Genomic DNA, 22086 nt, shown 5'->3' on the forward strand with positions numbered 1-22086 from the left:
ATTGCTCATCCTAATAATCATTACATCCTGATGTGAAAGAAAAAATATATTTTTTTTTTGAAGAAATCAAGGTTTATGCAGGCCTATATTATGTAGAATCAAAATATGTTGGAAATGTGGTGTCATAATTAAACGTGCACACTGACTATTAATACAATAAAAACATGGCTCTTCTTGTAAAAAAAAAGAAAGGTCCCTGATATCGGGTGTGTCTGTGTCTAGCCTACTGAGTCTACTGTGTAACAGGATCAGTCTCTTCATAGATAGATATAGGTGTACATGTTTACAGTATGTCAGTATTTAGGCTACCAGAGGTAGGCTACTGTACTGTATTGAAGGGGAATCCTGGAGGACCCTGATAGTACAATGTCTGCTTTTATCCTAGCAGTTTTTGTATTGATTGACCTGTACCTTCTTTGGACTAGTCTGTACCCAATCAATCAATCAATCAATGGATAATGTTTTTTCTTTTTACTTTCAATCAGTGACAGTGACAGTGAAAGCATTCAAAGCCACAGTGTCACTCTTTTCAAAGTTACGCATCCAGTCCTGGTCCAATCCCGTTGTGCTCTCTCTGTACCAGATGATTCGTGACGGAGCCAGCCTGGCCTGCCTTTTTGCTCTCCTCTCTCTGTGAACTGAGCGTTTGTTTTGCCCCTGGTGTTCATTTGTCTCCCCGTCGCCGCCATTAAAACACGGTGAAAAAAGGGAAGAAAAAAAAAGAAAAAATAACCCAACCATGGAGTGACTGTCTGGTCTGCGAGGGGGATTTATTTTAGCAACATGATAAGGCAGACTGGTGGGGGCTTTACGCTGGCGTCGTCGTCGTCGTGGGGATATGTTTAGTAGCAAGCTATTATTTGTTAAAAATGTAAACATGATGTGAGAGCCTTCGAGACAGCTAGAGTATACATGCTATTTGAAATACGCTTGGATTCTTGGGAACGCTTGGTTAGCTCGAGGAGGAGGACTGACCAAGAGGGTTTGTTGTGGTTTTTCTACGGGACTACACTCCAGAAAAACAACAGCAGCGAACCGTGTGACACCGTACGTTACGGGTAAGAAGAGTTTGACATGTCGTCTTTTTAGCCGTGTGTGTACTGTGTGTTTGTGTGACGTGTGTGTGTGTTACGCAATACGAGACCCTTTTCCTCGTCCCCGGGGGTATTTCATTTAACGGTTTATGTTAAATAGACAACATTTCTAATTCCCAAGCTAACGTTAGCTGTTTGGCTAGTAGTTATTATCACAACAACAAGCAGCTAAAGAACCCTAGTCAGTCAGTGAGTGTGTGTAACATTATCACGAGCTACTGTAGCTAACGCTAACCCACAATAACATGTACCACTGTTAAAAATCCTGCCTGCCAACTGTGTGCTCGATAATGTCGAATGGCATTAGCTGGCTTGCATTTTATTGTGTTATATAACTATACACTGTCTAGTCTGTCTGTGAGGGGGACGGCTGCTGTCCCCGAAAGATGACCTGACCTGACGAGTCGGAGTCAGTCTAATATAGTTTGCATAATCCTGAACACATATGACATTTAGTGAAGTACATTTGTTGTTGACCCAGGCCAGGAGAGCACTGGTGGACTCTGACCCAAGTGCTTTAGGTTTCCATTTCCAGTGCAAAATGATCATATTTTTTTAACTGGGGACCCACCAAAATCATATTTTTGAACCGGGGACCCACCAAAATGATCATATTTTTGAACTGGGGACCCACCAAAATCATATTTTTGAACCGGGGACCCACCAAAATGATCATATTTTTTAACTGGGGACCCACCAAAATGATCACATTTGAACTGGGGATCCCTCATCCCACACCCTAACAAGGACTTGGAATCGTTTGGTTGAGAAATTACATTTAGTTTGACTCGGTTCCACAAATGCATATTGTGAAAATATAGTATAGGATTTGTTGATTACTTTTGATGCAGTAATGGTCCTTTTATATAAACAAGGTCTTAAAAGTCCTTTAATACATTGTCACTTCACTGTCATCTGGGACTAAAAACTAAAATAAATCACACCTGTGTGAACTGAGTGTTGCAACTCCCCTCTCTCTCCTCCCCCCCCCCCTCCTCTCCTCCCCCCCCTCCTCTCCTTTCTCTCTCTCTCATTAGCAGGCAACAGTGCAGCACTAATACTATCTCTCTCTCCGTTTCTGGCACAACAGCGCCCCTACTGGTACTCATAGTCATATACTGGTGCTCATGGCCACATAGGTACATAGGTGAACACGGACATTGCTGTTCCTTGGAGTGGTTGCACCACTCAAAAATCATCTGGAGACCCTTGGGGGTCCTGAGCCACAGGTTGAGAATCACTGTAATAGTGGACACAGCCAGACCGTTTGACTGCTGGCACACTTGCATGGGGTTTGTCTCTTATTGCTGTTTTATTATGTTTACAGGTTGACCAAAAACCAGAAGCTCCCATGATGACTGAGAACAAGACGAAATGGTCCTGTGACTATTGCACCTACGAAAATTGGCCCTCAACGGGAAAGTGCACCATGTGTCGTGCGCAGAGGTCCAGAGGGCCCGCCATCATCACAGAGGAACCTTACAAGAGCAGCCCGAGTCGTGAACCCGGCTTGGAATGGGACCTGGTGCCAAGGACCGACAACAACAGCGGCAGCAACAACAGCCTCCTCATTTGCCCGGACTCCAGCGCCAGGCCCCGGGTCAAGGCGCCCAACACCGCCGAGGCCGCCAGCAAGTGGTCCTGCCACCTGTGCACCTACCTGAACTGGCCCCGGGCCATCCGCTGCACGCAGTGCCTGTCGCCACGCCAGAGGGCCCGCAGCCCCCCCACGGAGTCCCCCGAGACCTCCTCGACGGGGGGCTCCAACACAGGGGGCCGCCGCCCCGCCTCGGCACCGCCATCCCCCGTGGTGGTGGTGGACCCCGCCTGTGAGGAGTACAACGACAAGAACAGGCTCAACACCCGCCAGCAGCACTGGACGTGCGCGGGCTGCACGTACCAGAACCTGCCCAAGACCGGCAAGTGCGTGGTGTGTGCCCACGCCAAGCCCAACAACAACAACAAAATCCAGGATGCCATAGAGCTGGCCGAGTCGCCGGAGCCCTCGCCCGTCATCAATGAGCAGGCCAGGGTAGGGCTGGGAAATCAATTATCATCAAATAATTAATATCGAAAACCAATAGTCGAGAAGCAAGGTTTTTTTTATATATTATTTATCAACATTATATATCAACAGTCTGTGTTTATAATCGACTAAACCGATTATTCTGATTAACCACTTTAAGATGTATTATACTTTGTTACACAAATAGGGAAAATAACCAATCTAGAAGCTCACAACGCTTTGCAGTGTGATGCGTTGTTAGCTTGCAAAACAAACAAAAAAAAGTAATCGTGACAAAAGTTTTAAATAATCTTGGTGATATTGATTTGAAGTCGTGTTGTCCAACCCCAGGACAGAGGCCGCTGGAGGGGCAGCTGCAGCGGAGGAAGCCAGGGCCAGAGGAGATCCCCACCCACCTCCAAGAGGGAGACGGACGGAGGGAACATGGACTTCCAGAGGATAGAGCTGGCAGCCGGGGCCATGAGCAGCAGAGAGGAGCAAGAGATCGACTTCAAAAAGCTGAAGCAAATAAAAAATCGAATGAGGAAAACAGACTGGCTGTTCCTCAATGCTTGTGCTGGTAAGTTGTTTCTATAACCACTTAAAACCCCCAGATGCACTTCACTATTATTATTCCCAGAGGGTCTAATACTTGGGCCCCTTCCCCCGCCCCCATCTACACCAAATCTCTTTGGTGAAAATGGCCGCTATACAGGCTGACGATGCATCACGACGCGATGTGTTCTGTGTCCTCGTAGATCGGCTATATAGTACTGTATATGTTTGACAGGCAAGGGATGCTACGGTTCATGATGTGATTAATGGTTGACAACAACTTCAACAACATACACACACACACGTGACATACACTCCCCACCCCCTCCCATTCAGCTTTGTCTTGATGTATTCTTGTGTAAGTGCTCTTCCTATAGTTGTATTTACATTCCGTGTATGATGAATGCATAGGCTGAGCTATTATTTAAGAACTGACTTCCCCGGTTACAAGGCTTCTATTGTGATGGCAGGCTATTACGGTAGTTTATGATGTCACACGCACACTGTGTGATAGCGCCGGAGAGAGTTACATACCAGCGTGGATGGAGGAGGTAATAACGTAGTTGTATTGTCTTGTCCGAGGTCAATGACAAGGAGTGGATTCAAGTTCCTCCATTTGCTACTGTACGGATGGTGACCTCAACCTCCTTAACCCATTCTGACCTGAGATCAGATTCTAAAAATGTCTGTTTGAAAATGACAGTTTTCTGAAAAAGCTATGTTTCTATGTCAGTGGTTCTTTGATTTTTCAAAAATAGCAGACCTACAAGCTCGTAGCGCGCCACTCGGTGGCACGCTATGAGCTTGTAGATCTGCTATTTTTCAATAGCTAAAGCATAACATAATGCTAACCCCGGGAAAGCATCTGCCTGCCGTGTCATTTCAGTTTTGAGCTAAAAAAAAAGCATACGGTAATTGTTTTAGCTCATAGCTCTGTTTTAGAAAAATCCTGAAAATGTGTGCAAGTCTTTGAATAAACAGGTGTTGTAAGCGTTGCCCACCTGCCCCTGGCAGGTAAATAAAACAATCGGGCAGGTAGAGTTTGCTTTCACGTTGCCTGACGAGGAAAGGAAGGGATGCAATGCAACTGTCTATAAACGAGTCTTAATAGTGCTTAATATAAGCACTGTTTACATATAATATGCTGTTTTCACAGTTGCTACGCTTATAAATGTAAAAGTGTGAACCCATAGTCATATTCATAGCTAGCATGTAGGTTCTTGGCATACAAATTGAGGTATGACATTTTTATCGCACACACAGACCCAGAAAGAAAATAAAGTAAATTGAACAGTAATTAAAATTTTACCTTCATTTTATAATGGACGATTTACTTTATGGGCAAGTGGGCATGACCTTTGGGCAAGTAGAACATGACCAATGGGAAAGTGCCTCTGAGACCTTAGTGTCAACCCCTGAATATCCATTATATTCTTTTAAAGTCAACATTTGTAACTCAAATCTTTGCTTCTGGGGGTCCCTGGAACAAAATATTCTGAGATGGGACGGCCAAGGCAAATGCATATGATTCTGGGGGTCCTTGACATAAAAGAGGTTGAGAACTACTGATATAGAAACGTACGTCTTTTCAGAAAACCAAAATCCAATTTAAAAGCCATTCGTAGAATCGGCCTCTGCTCTTTAGGGTTAAGTCTAGGCTGTGTGTAGTTGTATATATACCGTTTGGTGGTTTTGGTGACAGATTGCAACACTTCTGCTCTTGGCCTGCACACTCGTCTATTGTTTAGACGTGAAACTGTAGAGTAGCGCAATGAATGACGGAGCGTATTGTGTGCCCTTTTTTATTTGTAACTAAGACAGCGGCGTGACAGGGCCCGCCCTCACTGTAGTAGAACGTGAGAGGTTTCATTACACAGGCCGTGTTTGCTGGGATGAGATTATTTTTGTATCGTGGTCATCGGTGTGAATACGGTGCTAAATTTCAGCCCTATGAAAATGATGCTGTGGAACCTGTTCCACTGGATCCAATGTAGTTAGTATTATTTACAGTCACAATCGCCTGTTTATACCTTTTTAATGGTTAAATATTAATTTATAAAACCCACAGACAGACTTTGGCACCCTATTTTGGGCATATTATCGGGGGGAAAAACCCAACGTCCTTTACTAGTTTCAAGATGTTTTTAAAAATACGTTTTCAAGGTCACAACACGCCACATCACGAATCGTGATGTATAGTGAGCTTGTAAGATCAATTTTTTTCTACTTTTGCGCAACACCATGTCATACTGTCATTGGTGTAAATATATGAAAAAATTATAAATGATGAAATATGGACATACAGAGTGACCATGTGTGGACCGGGGAGAGCTGAATGGCATAGTCCCCCCCCCCCCCCCCCCCCCAATAAACCGCTGGGGTTTATCGGCACTATGAGCATCTTTTCAGGCAGTGTGAGAGTGTTTTCCTGTCCGCCCGGTGGGGATGAATGGACCGTCTGGGTAGCAGAGGGAGAGAGAGAGAGAGAGAGGGATTTAGAGAGAGAGAGTGGAGCCCCTGGATCCGAAGCTAGGCTCCCCCTGGCTGGCTCCCCGTCAACAGTCCTTGTAAACACTGGTGTCTATGTGCTGAGCCAAGCAAGCCAGCAGGCTAAAATAGCCTTGACAAGACATGAGCACCAGTCTCCGCCCACCCCCCCAAAAAAAAGAAAAGACCAGTGCATGTGATCAGAGTCCTCCTGACCTTCACACGATTTCTCTCCCTCCTGCCTCTCTCTGCTGCCTGTTTGGATTGTTTTGCTGCTGAGGAGTAGAAAATATTATTCCAGCCAGGGGGGACAGACAAGACAGATGTACCAGTGAGACAGTTCACCTATGGCCTATATGATCTGCCCTGACATAAGCCTTTTCATGGTTCATTAACTTGGCCTTATGACTTATGACTCGCTGCTGAACAACCCCGGCCTCTTTTTTTGCTTCTATCTTCTTCGGTTGTGCCATGGGATCTAATTGGTCTCGGTCATGTTATACACTCATTCGTTGCAGGCAAGTTCAAAGTGCGTTCTGTGAGTGTGTGCGGTATTTGTTGATGGAGGAAGTGTCCGAGCCAGGCAGTCCATTATGGTCACGTCCAGCACTTCCTCTAGTCCCAGAACCTCGCCTCACGCTGCTCCGACCGCTCCCCGCAGTTCATGTTTGATGTTGTTTCAGTGCTGCCCCATCTGGGGCCAAAACTGGATGATCCCAATCCATTCTGTTTTTCCTCACAAGGAAATGGACACTGTTTGTTTAATATTGTTCTTTTGTTTCGGCGAGCCAACTAAAGGCTGCAACTGAATACATTTTCCCCTTGTGGAGAAAATGAGTCTTTATTAAAACAAAATCATGAAAACATTTATGCTGCTAACACTTTAGTGCTGCTTTTTAAGCAAGGAAATGTTATATAATTGGAATTCAATGAGTCCACCTCCCCACTCCCCCAAGATTAGATTTGATAAAAGAGCTCCGTCGTTCATGTTAGACTCAAAGTTAATGGGCTGATAACAGTGGTGGACATAGTACTCAACCCCAGTACTTGATATACAAAGTGTATACTGTATATACTCCTGGTCGTGGAGGAGCTTAGGGATATTGCGCGCTAATTCGTCTAAAAGCGCCAAATATTGCACAGATGTAGCCCAGGGCATGCTCTAATGATTGGGTTAGGGCTCCTGAGGTCGCCGACCTTTGGGGTCGCCAGACTCGCCACAGCGGCCAAATCCATATGGCCACCATTAACAGTATATAAGGCAAACGTATTTTTAGAAAAGTCTCCTGTGGACAGGTTGTGAAAATTAGCACTCGTGCTAACACACTGTAAGCAACGCACGCATCTACAAATTGTACAATTGTGCAATGTGATTGTGATGTCCATATAAAAAAAACATTTCTAAATTTCATTATGCTTTAGATAACATGTGACACCCTAGCTAAATCATTACAGCATGCCCTGGGCTACATCTGTGCAAAACATGGTGCTTTTAGACAAATTAGCACGAAATATCCTAATATCTCCCTAAGCTCCTCCACTACAGACCTGATGGCGTCGTAATGCCAATACCTTGCTGTGGGCCGCAAATTGATCTACAATCTCTTCTCCACTAGTCCCTCCCTAACATTTTAAGTCTGTTCTTTATTTGTCTACAAAATTGTCTGCAATCTGCATATTTAGTCATAGTGTTAGTCGTCTTGTTTAGATCTTATTTTGTTTTTATTAAATTTTCGTCAGTGAAATACGGTAGTTGACGAACATTTTATATAGTTTTAGTAACACTGTTCATGACCTAGAACAATCATGCTTAATGCCTTCAGCCGCTCTGCCCCCCACCTCTGGAACTCCCTCCCCCCTGATAATAGAAACATGGACTCGTATCACCATTTTCCAAACCCGCCTCAAAACCCACCTGTTTAGGCAGGCATATGGCTGACCTCTGTTGTCTTCTGCTGCAAGCTGTACCTTGGTTATGTTTTGCTTTTAACTGTGTTTGTATAAACTGTTTCAACCTGTTGTACGGCGACCTTGAGTGCCCTGAAAGGCGCCTTATAAATAAAATGTATTATTATTATTAGTATTATTATTAATGTCGTGTGTGTACTGTGTAGTCTAGTCACCCCCCCAAAGAAAGCTCTGTTCGGAGACAAGAAAACCCCCCGATCTTGTATGCTGAAATGTGTCACCCACTTACAGTACACACCCATACACTTACTGTAATCTTGCTCTGTCCTTAACCTTTTCATACAAGATCTCCAGCATAGCATCTGGTTATATGTAGCCTAACCTTAAATCCTTTGTCAGGCTGAGGCAGCCCATGGAAAGGTTTGCCAAATGTCACCTGGCATGGTTAAAGTCATAGGACATTCTTGCCGTGTCCCAGCCCAGGTCCTATGAGGAAGGTAATGCATTAGAACACTCTCTACTGTCTTCCCTGCCAGAGAATGTACTCTCTCTGGGAATCTGTTTAAAATTAGCCATACGCTTCCTGGTTCGCCTCTCTCTGCACTATACCTACCTCCGCCTCTGGTTTCAGTCATAACAGATGCTGGGACTACAGATACAGGCCTGTCACAATTTTTACATAATCGTCATAATAGTTTCCATGTTGAACATTTTTCATACATAAAAAAAAGCTGAAATGGCAGATCTGCAAGCTTACAATGTGTCACAGCGTGTCATCTGCTATTTCAATTATTTTCTATTTTTGTATGAAAATAATGTGTCAGTAATTTCTTTGTATATTTCAATTATTTGTCAAATCTGCCCTGTGCATCCTTTTGATTACCAGGCAAACAGAAATGTATTCTTCTATGTTCCAATGCCCCAAAAAATATAATTATAACAATCGCAATTGTCTGTGTGACAATTAATCGTCAACTTAAATCTGTAATCGTGACAGCCCTAACTACAGTCTCTGGAGAAGACGGAGGTGTGCAGTGAATGTGTACAAACTGTACACTAGGGATGGGAATTATCGATTAATTGATAATTAATACGTTGTGTTAACCTTATCGATCGATTAACTGGTTATGATAACGATAAGCAGAGTTATTTTTGTATTATCTGAGAACCTTAATTTCCCTCAATGTCGAACATAAAAATCTACATTTTGCTCATATACAGAAAGAATACAAAAGGCATATGATATTCCTTAATCAAATATTTATTGACCATTTGAGATACAGGGCCAGGCAATGGCGTCTTTGTATGAGGAATAAAATTTAATAAAAAGTGCACTGTCTTGTCTGTCACATCACATGCAAAAGCAGAGATATTTCTGTGGCTACCAAGGTGCGGACGACGACTTTAAAAACGGCCCAAATGCGTGACTTCTTCGGCCACATGCACGCGTAGACAGCATTACATTCACATAAAACTGCCCCATGATGGAACCGCAGAAATTTAGATTGTTAACCGTTATGTTTAATTGAAGGATTCTGCCTGTTTCTGCTTTGCAGGCCCATGATAGGGTGATAACTAGTCACCCTTGGGTCAGCTAGTAAATGCATGTTTGACCCAGAGAGGTCATGACTGAGTTATGGTGGTTTGACGTCAGGCACTAGTAGAGAACCCTGCTCCCTCTCTCTCTGCATGCTTGGTTTGGTGTACAATGTTCAGCTCCCTCTCTCTCTCTGTGCCTGCTGGTACACATTGGTTATGCAAATGCCGCTGCAGATTTTCATAGGCAAAATTCAGATTAATTGCCATCGACTAGGAGTGGGTTTGATGTGTGTTCGCGCTTGATGGACGCCTCTGTAGTGCATTTAACCCATTCTGAACGGGAAACCCTTTTGGTGTTGGCATTATGTTATAATATAGCTATTGGAAAAATAGCAGATCTACAAGCTCATAGTGTGCCACTGAGCTTATAGGTCTGCTCTTTTAGAAAAATTGAAGAACGACTGACATAGAAACATAGCTTTTTCAGAAAACTGTCATTTTCAAACAGACATTTTTAGAATCTGATCTCAGGTCAAAATGGGTTAATGAACATGACAAGCTGTCCATTATGTCCCGCTTTTCATTAACAGCAGCAGGCACACACACTGCTGCAGCTGGAGCACGTCCAAATGCCAGACTAATCCATCCATCCCCGAGCATTTCTGTCTAAAAAAAAAGAAAAAAATCATTAAGACAAAATTGCCTCGCAGATGCGTTTGAAAAGCACACAGAGGTATTTGAGGAAGCATGTTTTCATCGTATTGTTTACCAAGCGGCCCGACATCTTGACGGCAGTGCTTGCCTGAGAGAGCTGACAGGTGCTTAAGGTGAATCACTGTTTTCTGGGAATTACAGTGTTGTTCCTTGAACGCAGACCGCAAACACCATGGTCATGTGTTGCCCTCACATTAATCAAATCTGACAGTCAGTTCAGTTGGCATGTTAGCAGACCTCTTCCGTCTACCCCCTCAAGGCCCCACGTCGGCCACTCCTTGACCTTTTCGACCTCTCTCTCTTTTTCTCGCAACTGTGCTATACTACAGGCGTGGTCGAAGGCGACCTTACGGCCGTGGAAGCCTATAAATCCTCCGGTGGAGACATCGCCCGACAGCTCACCGCCGATGAAGTGCGCCTCCTCAGCCGGCAGTCGGCGTTCGACGTGGGCTTCACACTGGTCCACCTGGCCATCCGCTTCCAGAGGCAGGACATGCTGGCCATCCTTCTCACTGAGGTAAAAGCTTGGCATGAGGGAGGGAGGTAGAGCGGGAAGGGGGAGTGGGCTTTGCTTTCACCACTGACTGCACTAGGAAGGGATTAGCAACTCAAAAAATGCACAGTACCCATATAGTATTTGATAAAGCCTTATTTATACTCTGTTGCACGCCATGCCGCACACCGGAAATAGCAGACCTACAAACTCGCAAAGGCGCCACAACGTTATGCATTTAGGAGCTTGTAGATTGGTGCACGACACGATCTGCCACCAAGTATAACTCTGGTTTAATGCCACCTCCTTTGAGGAACTTAAGAGGCGTGAATATACTCTCTGAGCCGATTTTAAAAAGCAGTCCGTTCCGTTCACTCAACCACCCCCACACACACTTCCTGACGTACACGGGCTTAGCTAAAAACTCATATCAGCAGAATGCAAGCTGGCATTAACATGCTAATTCCACCTCCATTCGTGAGACACCAAACGAAAGGTGCAATGCTTGCACAGTGAAAAACACGACCTGTGACTTTTGTGAAAACCTGTTGTTGGGGGATCATTTGATAATTTAAAGCCAAATTATCTGGTTTGGTCATAGCGTGTCGAGGAACTATTGAATTTGTTAACACAAGGACTGTGTGGCCTCAAGTGGTAAATATCTTGCGAGGGGCCGGAATTGGGGAGCACTTCCATTTTCCCCGCTTGCAGACTGCCATTGTAAAAAAGGGCTAATGCTCACACTAGCTATCTTTCTCGAGAAACGTTTATATTTCGATCGCGATGACAAATCTGAAATGAGATCCGAACCTCGGATGTCTGATCAGTACAACGGACGGTGACGTAGTTTTCGAGAAAAGAGCCAGGGAAGATTCTAATTATAACGGTAGTCTATGCATGCGCGAGCACGTTACGTGCGTGCGCCGTACAGGGGTGAGCAAGGCGTTGCCTAGCAACCGGCTCAGGGCTAAAAGTTTCAGCGTGCCGTTTCAGATCCATATAAAGCGATTAAAAACGTATATATATACCCACTTCATATACCCGTCATATACCCATTGACCCACGTCAATCGCAGACAACAGATGGCTATTAAAAAATGTATATATACGTCAACAGCAGTACGCATCTCTTTTTACACCACCTATATTTGTCGAGGCCCAGCAGAGACAATATACAGCTGACCAGCTCAGTGGCCTTGTGGTTAGTGTCCGCCCTGAAACTGGGAGGTCGAGGTTCGATCCCCGGCCGGGTCATACCAGAGTAATCTAGTAAGAGAATGGCGACCCGCTTTGATCTCGCCGCAAAGCGGGGTGCCATGGGCTATAGTTCCAAACATTGGAACGCTAATGTCGCTAATGTCGCCACTCTCTTACTAGATTACTCTGGGTCATACCAAAGACTGTAAAAATGGGACCCAATGCCTCCCTGCTTGGCACTCAGCATCAAGGGTTGGATGGGGGTTAGATCAACTACAAATTATTCCCGAGTGCGGCACGGCTGCGGATCACCGCTCCAAAAGATGGGTCAAACGTGGAGAACAAATTTCGCATACAGCAATGTTTCTGACAAATAGTAGGACTTTACTATAATGACTATGATTGCAGGGGAAGTGTACTTTGAGGATTAGGGCCAGGATTAGCCAAGCTGCAATCCTCCTGCCATTGGTTCTCAGTGGAGGTGACCATGCCACAGAGCTCATGTGGCACGCAGGGAGAGAGAGGGCAGGCGGTGATTAGGGATGACACGGAAGGCAAGCACACGCAAGTGACGGTGGCAGCAGGGCAGAGTTTAAAGCTTGCCTGTGCACTAGTCTGTGACACTGTGTGTGTCGTAGAATAACTACTGGTGGTAGTCAGTAGTGGAAAAAGTACTTAAATGATTTACCTAAGTAAAAGTATCAATACTGCAATATATATATTATCAAAATGTACTTCACCAGCCAAATTCTGGTCAAATCATCCTGTTGCTTTCATATTAAAAACAAACCAAAAACGTTGGCAACGATCTAGCCTGATTAATGATTATGGGCGGGGTCTTTGGGCTGGATCCAGGCTAGCAACGATCGGGATTTGCGCTGCCATAAAGTTTGGGCTAACTTCAGGCATGTCCAGTCCATATATGGGCATATCTGAGTGCCCGCCACAGACACTTTATATTGTAGATGCATGGATTTAAAGTTCAGTCGCAATGACTGATTTCACTCATTTGGATCCCATCGAAGCCAGCATGTCTTCTATGGAAGCATGTTGCACAGCGAAAATAGCCTATCTACAAGCTGTCAATAAGATTAGAGCATTTGAAGAACTAGCAATTATGTTCAGACACATCTTCCATTAACGGTCTCAGATATTTCACATAAAAGAAAGCCTCAATCTGTGATTTTGATTTATTCACCTGGTTGGCATAAACAATATTACTAAAACATCATTGCTAGTGTGTGGGGGACTCCTTTCATAATGTTTCACAAATTGCACATTGGCCTTTGACTTGGCCATACAGACATTTTCATGGGAGGGGCGATTGCCCCTCCCATGTCCAGCTTTTAGTATATGTGCAAACACAAACATTAAATCCCATTGACAATGAATGGACAATTTTCAGTGTTAGTGTAAACACAAACATTGAAGACAAAGGTGAGGACGCAAATGCTGATTGGCTGGAATGAGATGATGTACGATGATAAGAGCGCCCCTCACTTCACACGGGTGTTTGTGCTTGTAGGTCTGCTATTTTTGAAAAATCGAAGAACGACTGACATAGAAACATAGCTTTTTCAGAAAACTGTCAAGACATTTATAGAATCGTTCCCAGGTCAAAATGGGTTAATGTTCCATCTCTCTCTAACCTCCCACCAGGTGAACCAGCAGGCAGCTAAGTGCATCCCCTCCATGGTGTGTCCTGAGCTGACGGAGCAGATCCGCAGAGAGATCGCGGCCTCGCTGCACCAGCGCAAGGGCGACTTCGCCTGCTACTTCCTCTCTGACCTGGTGACCTTCACCCTGCCTGCAGGTGACTGACCACTCGCTCTGTCCAATAAACCAGCCTGGCTGGCTGCCCGTAGCTGAATCACTCTGTCCACTGCCCAGCCTGGCTGCCCGTAGCTGAATCACTCTGTCCACTGCCCAGCCTGGCTGCCTGTAGCTAAAATCACTCTGTCCACTGCCCAGCCTGGCTGCCTGTAGCTAAACCACTCTGTCCACTGCCCAGCCTGGCTGCCTGTAGCTAATAAATCATGTCTGATTGCATGAAATAATAAAGCTCTAGTCCAGTGCTCTTCAGTGTTTCCCTGTCCCTTAGCTGAGTGAGATGAAGCAGGGCTCCCCTGAGGCAGCGGTGGCCGAACGGTTTGCGGAGCGGTCTTGATATCGGAAGGTTGCTAGTTCGTATCCCCGGACCGGCACGTTAAAATTACCACAGCTGAAGTGCCCTTGGACAAGTCATTGAACCTCTACCATGAAATGTTCTATGAGCAGGGCCTTGCTGTAAACAAGTTCTTGAGCTTAGTCCAGTTACCCTGGGTAAACATAGTACCTTTCCTTTCCCCCACTTTAAAGGTATATTCAGTGATTTCACTTAATTCAAATATCACTTATTTTTTTGTTTTGTTGTGATAATCCTCCCTACTATAGTGTGTGCTGGCCATATAAGGAGTTCCTCCCTGTCCCCAGTTAACCCCTGGGGGTCAAAAAACCTTAGGTTTTGTTTTTGACTCTATCCTGATTGGACGAAAGGCTGGGTCCCACAGCCAAAAACGAAACCTAAGGTTTTTTGAGTGAAATCACTGAATATACCTTTAAATGTGTGTTTTCACTTTCAGACATTTAACAACTTAAACCAACTTTGGCTCGGTACTTGGTCTGCTCTTTTGTTCCCTGTACAACACCAAACCTCTTCACTGATAATAGCTGATCTACAATCTCACAACGCGTTGCGAGCTTGTAGATCTGCTATTTTTGGCTAATGTTCCCCACAGAATAGGGATGCAAGGGCCTTGCCACACAAAGATTTGGTGGCCCAGGCCCCCTGCAGTATCTCTGAGGATACCCCTGTTGAAGACCCTTGCTCTAGTAGTTAAAGGAATAAGTGTGGACTATGTGAATTTAGCTGCCATGACTCCATTGTTACCACAGACAAAAGTACATTAAATACACAATACTTTACAATGTGCTCCTCATTAAGCATCCAAATCAGAAACAAAACAGCCAGCAGTTTTTAATAATGCAACACCGTCAGCCAGCCCGCTAGCATGGCTCATACACTCTAAACATCTGTACTTTGTGTCCCTAAATGAGGATTGATGTTGAACATTACGAGTTTCCCAGCGCAGAAAAACAATACGTTTCCTCATTGCACTGGTAAAAATTAATTCCTTGTGGCCTTCAGGATTATATTCATGATTTAGTTTCACGCTCATCTGTAGAATTTCCCTCGGAATGGTATAAAGGTGCAACATTTCGGCATGTGATCTCACTCGAGTGATTTTTCTTGTCTTTTTCTTTTTTTTTTTTTACTGGGGCGTAGAAGGAATTCATGCAGGCTAGCCTCCCAGTCCAGCATCTCTCTCTCTCTCTCTGTCAGATCCTCGACGCCCCATGGCATAATGTCTTCATTGAAAACATGCACACTCTGCTGGTTAGTGCTCTGTTAGGGAACATGCCTCCGCTGCTGCTAGGATGAAAGATTACGCAGGGTTCATCGGAGGATTTGAGTGTTTCGCCGTCATTGCCAAGTATTTTCTCTTTGCAGGCAGAACTTGGCCCTGGGCCATCTCCAGGGCTCTCTCGCTCGCTCTCTCTCTTTTCAACGTAGTGTATTCACTAGTGTGTGTGTGTGTGCAATACACACAAACAACGTGCTGCACAGCGCTGATGTTTACAGTCAGCCATTGACGAAATGTCAGCCGATGAATGGAATCACAAAAAAAAGCCCACATTTCCCTCTGTGTCATTAACCATGGTCGTTCTGTGTGGCCTCTGGTGCATACAGCCCGGGTTCATCATGACCATGGAAATTCAATGCCTTTACTCATGTGTCTCTCTGTCTCTCTCTCTCTCTCTCTCTCTCTCTCTCGCTGCAGATATAGAGGACCTCCCCCCCGCTGTCCAGGAGAAACTGTTTGATGAGGTGCTGGATCGTGATGTACAGAAAGGTAATGGATATGTACTGCGTTATCTATGTTCATTAATGGAATATGTTATTACCACCTCTCACTAACGTGCAACTTCAGCCGGTAATACGTTATGGTGTTGTGGGTGTAGAGCCACCCCCATTTATCGAGTATTTTTTATATAGCACTTCTCACAGAGTGCTTTACATACAGAGAATTAAAAAAAACTAAATAAAAGATGGAAATGAAAGCAGTTGGAACAAGGGATGACATTCGTAGGCAATTATGGGTCACGGCTAACCACTTTTGACCTGGCAAATTTGGGCATATCATTACAGGCAAACGTTTAGCCAAATTATTCCTTTCTTCTGTCTGTCTGTCTGTCTGTCTGTCTCAGACAGACAGACAGATGGATGGATGATATAGATTGATGATAGGATGATTGTTCCTTATCATCAATCTATATCATCCATCCATCCATCTCTAATTTCTTTCAAACTTGTCTCTTGTAAATAGGCTATTCTTGAAATGTTTTTTTCATGGGGCTTAAGGCCACCAAGATGTTTATCCCGCATGTTTTTAATGGTTTGTAACGGGATCGCTGTGTTTCTGTAAACGCCAGCAGCTTGGCATTGTGCTGGCCTTTTACCTTAGCACTCGTGCATGCGAGGCGCTTTGCTCTACCTCCTGCTGAGAGCTCAAATATTTCCAACCCCGGTGCGTGGACGTGTTGCCTGGCGAGCACCCAGGCCTTTTCAGCCCAGGGAAAAAAGCTCCAGTGGACACTGGGACACTGTGTTAAGTGGTTAACACAATTTTTGTGTTAATCCATTTTGGGCGGGAACCCCTTTTGGTGTTGGCATTATGTTATGCTTTGGCTATTGAAAAATAGCAGATCTACAAGCTCATACGAGCTTGTAGGTCTGCTATTTTTGAAAAATCGAAGAAAGACTGACATAGAAACATACAGCTTTTTCAGAAAACTGTCAGGATTTAGAAGACATTTTTAGAATCTGATCTCAGGTCAAAATGGGTTAACCACTATATAAAAAAACCAATGTATTATTATAATTTTTTGGTTGGCCTCTCCTTCTGCAATGCAGTCTGCTGGAGCTGTTCTTCCATCGTCAAGCTATACTATACTGTACTACCAGCCTTGCTCTCCTGCTCCCACGCTAATTAGACTAATTGAGCCTTCTCATTTTCCCCTCCCACGTAGCTGTGTGTCTGTGTGTGTGTGTGTCGTTGTAGGTCTCAGAGGTGTATTATGACCCCTTTACGTAAGGCTCTGCATCAAATTGGGTTCCAAGGGAACGGTGCCCCACATTGTTCTGAGAAGTGCTGAGGAACCACTAATAGAATTATTGCTGACCGCCACGTCGCCATTTGTCTCTCTTCTACCGACCATCTGCCTCTCTCTCTCTCTCTCTCTCTCTCTCTCTCTCTCTCTCTCTCTCCAGCTCACCGTTTCTTGGTTGTGCGTGGCATAATTTACAGGTGGTCCATGCAGGGCTCCAGACTAACTTTTTTCACCACCGTCCCGGAACCGTCCCAAAATACAATTTGAACCGTCCCGAAGTAAATGTATACCGTCCCGGGGAAAAAAAAGTACAAAAAAGCACCACTCAAATTGTGAAATGAATAACTGTATTCCTATTGTAATAGAAATACAATTAAGCCAAACAAATGATGTACTGCATGTATTGAATACATACATGCAGTACATTATTTGTTTGGGGTCATGTTTCTTTTCAGTCAAAATGCTCCCAGATGAAAAATAGGGCTTGGTTAAAAATGTTAATCGAATTAATCAGAGGCTTTGTAATTAATTAATCTAAATTAATCACATTTTAATCGCATATCAATATTCGACCTGAGAACAGTGATATTTATTTTCAAATGGATTGTTATTTTGGTGTACCAGTGAATCAATGAATAGTGACTACAGTAGCTTATAAAACGTTGGTGTAGGCTACTTGATCAAGACCAACAGACTACCAATGCAGTTAGTCTATGAATACTCAAATGTCTATTACATGATGGGTGGCATGAGAAAACAAATAAAAACTACTTTATTAGGGGGAATACTAAGACGAAGGAATCAATAAATCAACAATAAAAACTGTGGAATGAGAGCGTTTTGGGGTGTGCATTCCAGTGTTGGGGCAGCAATTCCAGAACAATCTGAGCATTATAAAACATCTGTTGCTTCAGAGGATAGATACCAACATATTATTTAATGTCGTTGCCAGCTAGCAAGCCTAGCATGGAAGCTAACGTTAAACGTTGGTGTAGTGTAGCCCCATGTCCCTATGGAACCTTTCTGTAGCACACAACCATGGTTTTATCCATGCTTCCAACCGATCTAAATCTAAATCTTTAAATCTAAATGTCCCATCCACGGGGCAAAAGCAATATAATTCCTAGGATTCCTTTGGGTGAATCATGGTGTGTGCGTTCGTTGTTGTCAACTGTCTGACTGACGGCGCTGGCAGCGCTGCTGGTCTCATGCTGCTCATCGCTGCACACGAAATGCACATTTTCAGTGTAAAAACTCCTCTCGTCCCGAATGAGATAAATTTAAGTCCCAAATAGATATTTTACCGTCCCCGGGACGTCAGGACGCCGTTAATCTCGAGCCCTGGGTCCATGGGAAAATGGACATAGTCTGTAGTCTTCTGAAAGAATATATATTCAAAGATTTGTGCCGCATTTTTACGTTTTTTTTCTACAGCTATGAGCTTGTAGATCAGTATAACATAATGCTTAAAACACCAAAAGGGGTTCCCGCCCAGAATGGGTTAAGGGTTTGACAGAGCTGCCATGTCTCACCCTTTGAGTGTGACAGTCACGCAATTTAACGCTTTACCACGCACCACGCCACACATGCCATTTCACACGCATTATAATGATAAATAACAATTTTCTCTGCGGCTCCGCCGCGTAATAACGCACGCTCCTCACAAACGGTAAAATAGCCGATCTGCATGCAGCGCTGTATGCAGGAGGGTAAACAGCAGGGTCCCTGACTGTGTGACGCATGGAAATGAGCCATGCGGAGTTTAACATCGCTTCGAAATATTTTTCATGGAAGACAATATAGCCCCCACAAGTTACAACAAGTGAGTAAGTGACCTGTGACTATCTCTCTTCTATACTGGTGTGTGGCGTCTCTTGCGTGATATGAGGAAGTGGAACGGTGCCATAGCCCGTGCACATTATAGGGACAAAGTCGTGTGTGTGTGTGTGTGTGTGTGTGTGTGTGTGAAGGGGGAGGGGCCGCATCGCGACTTGTTTCTGTTCATAGAGAGAGAGAGCCCACAGATGTGTTTGAACTAAGAAAATGTAAAAATAAGGAATTTTCCCACATTCCAGTTTTCTGACATATTCCCCAATTTCCACTGAGATTATGGGGTGAATGAATGTGGCAGACCCATCTTCTCTTTCTGTCATAGTGACATTGTCCTGCATCAGATCATGTCCAAATCAGGTTCTCCAATCTCCAGTAGCCTCTTCAGTTTTTTGAAGATTTTTTGAGTGGCCTTACGGAGCTATTTGTGTGGCTGGCTGGGTCTGAGCACTATGTGTGTGGCTTGCTGGCTGGCTGGGTCTGAGCTCTATGTGTGTGGCTTGCTGGCTGGCTGGGTCTGAGCACTATGTGTGTGGCTGGCTGGCTGGCTGGCTAGGTCTGAGTACTATGTGTGTGGCTTGCTGGCTGGGTCTGAGGAGCATAGATAGATAGATAGATAGATATCTTTTTCATTTCTACTTTAAGCATGAGGAGGCTGTCAGTGCAGGGAGAGCAGCTGGCATGGAGGTGAAGACATCAGTGTTAAGGTTAAATATCAACGTTAAAATGGGCCAAATCGACATAAAAAAAGACAATTTTTTTCGCCGCCGCCCTTCGGACGGCGTCGAACACATTAAGACACTAGAGTCTCACTCTTGACATTTTCTGAAATATGGCAGCCCTGGGTTTGAGGTGAGGTGTTGGGCACTGATAATTGCAGATTCACCGACTTGTGAGCTTGTAGCTATATTTTGTGCACGCAGCTATGTATAAATTGGCTTTTTTTTGGGTAAATGATAATATTAAAATCACACCTGTGTGAACTGAGTGGTGCAAATCCGTGTGGGGGTCCCCGGAATTTCCAGACCCACAGGAAAGCGCCTAGGGTGCCGGCACGGTTCCCGGCGAGCTGTCCTGCATACGAAACGGTCGAGAAATGACAGAGTTACTGTGTGGGGGAATTAGCAGACATCACTCTCTCTCTCCCTCCTGCCCCTATAGAGTGTCGCAGTCCCGCCCCCTTTCATGACGACACCAGGCCCAGGAAATTAATCCCAATGCATTTTCCCCATAGACATTTCATAAAGTATTTATTTGAAGACCTTTTAAGCGTCGTACGAAGCCAACTCGAGTCGTGACAAATCATGACAAAACCAAACAAATAATTACAAAGAAGAAAAAAAACGTTTTTTTCTACTTTCTAATTCTTTGTTTGGCCCAAAACATTGTGTTTAGTGTCATGATTTGTCACGACAAGAGTTGGCTTTGTCCGCGCCGTAAACGTCTTTAAATAAATACTTTCTGAAAAGTCTATGAGGAAAATGAACGGGGATTTATTTTCCGGGTCTCTCGAGGGGGTGGGACTGCAACGCTCTATTGGTACCCTAAACATAGGGACATAGGGAGGGACGGACATTTCTGTTCCTACCACTCAAAAAGAATTAACCCCCATTTAGACCTGACCTCAAAATTTTAAAGATTTCTTACCTCCAGTTTTCTGAAATAAATATTTTCACGATTTTTCAAAAATAGCAGACCTACAAGCTCATAGAGTGGCGCGCTATGAGCTTGTAGATCTGATATTTTTCAACAGCTAAATTATAACATAATGTTTAAACAGAAATTACTGTTGTGCGTTCATACACAGTATAACTACTTTTATAACTGTACAATACTGTACTCTGTGTGTGTGTGCGTGTATATGTGTGCACACACACACACACACACACACACACACACACACATACTGTATATTGTTGTGGGGTGGTCCTTGCTCTAAAAAGAAACGGTGGAGAACCACTGCTCTCTCACTAAACCCTGTTCCTCCTGTGTTTCTCTCGTCCTCGTCCTCTGCACAGAGCTAGAAGAGGAGTCTCCCGTCATCAACTGGTCCCTGGAGCTGGGCACACGCCTGGACAGCCGGCTGTACGCCCTCTGGAACCGCACGGCGGGCGACTGCCTGCTGGACTCGGTGCTGCAGGCCACCTGGGGCATCTACGACAAGGACTCTGTCCTCCGCAAGACCCTCCACGACAGCCTGCACGACTGCTCGCACTGGTGAGACGCGCTCGGCTGCACCAGTGTTGTTTTGACTTATTTATTTTGTGTGAGTGGTGTTAGCCACTCCTATACACAGCTATGTGTGTCCCTATGTCTGTCTGAGCACGATTAGCTGAAACACCTCGCTAATACCACTGGATGGCACTGTTGAGCAGCGTCACACACACACACTGAGGCCAGGGAGGAGGGCTTGTACAGTACAGTACAGTACAGTACTACAGCAAGAGTACAGTACTGCCCCATTCACTTCAGACTGGTCTGATTTTATTTTCCCCCCCGGTCGTCGGGATCGGGAGTCGAACCTGCAAGCGACATGCTGGATTAACAGTCTAGGTGCCTGGACCGCTAGTCCGGACCTTAGTTTAGTCTTTTTTTTTTATAAATACATTTCCATTTAGTTTTTGTCATATTTTAGTCATCTGAGATGTTTTAGTGTTAGTCTAGTTTTAGACTACCGTAATTTCCGGACTATAAGCCGCGGCTTTTTACCCATGATTTGAACCCTGCGGCTTATACAACGGTGCGGCTAATCTATGGATTTTTACAGCTAACGCAGAGCCATCTCAGGCTCTGAGCTAACGTAGCTGCGGCTTATAGTCCGGTGCGGCTTATAGTCCGGTGCGGCTTGTATATGGGATTTTCCCTAAATTTGGCTGGTGCGGCTTATATTCAGGTGCGGCTTATAGTCCGGAAATTATGGTACTAAATATCCGAAGATTTTAGTCAACTAGAATGTATTTTTGTGGCCCGTGATGGCATTGAAATGCCCGATTCATACTCTGCTGTGTGACGAAAATGGCAGATGTACATGCTCACAACGTGACGCGACGCGTT

The 22086-nt window shown here is 44.6% G+C and overlaps 1 protein-coding gene across 1 annotated transcript in view; it reads left to right on the top strand.

Annotated features, from left to right (window-relative positions):
- The first annotated feature begins 654 nt into the window (after window positions 1-654).
- Window positions 655-22086, top strand: part of zranb1a (zinc finger, RAN-binding domain containing 1a) — a 38827-nt gene continuing 17395 nt past the window's right edge. The window contains exons 1-7 of the mRNA XM_083788223.1: window positions 655-1058; window positions 2422-3126; window positions 3451-3679; window positions 10632-10819; window positions 13651-13804; window positions 15873-15944; window positions 21051-21249. Of these exons, the coding sequence (XP_083644349.1) occupies window positions 2446-3126; window positions 3451-3679; window positions 10632-10819; window positions 13651-13804; window positions 15873-15944; window positions 21051-21249 (1523 nt within the window). The 5' untranslated portion in view covers window positions 655-1058; window positions 2422-2445. The remainder of the gene's footprint in view (window positions 1059-2421; window positions 3127-3450; window positions 3680-10631; window positions 10820-13650; window positions 13805-15872; window positions 15945-21050; window positions 21250-22086) is intronic.

Source organism: Protomyctophum parallelum (assembly GCF_964188405.1).
Source record: "Protomyctophum parallelum genome assembly, chromosome: 17".
NCBI lineage: Eukaryota > Metazoa > Chordata > Actinopteri > Myctophiformes > Myctophidae > Protomyctophum > Protomyctophum parallelum.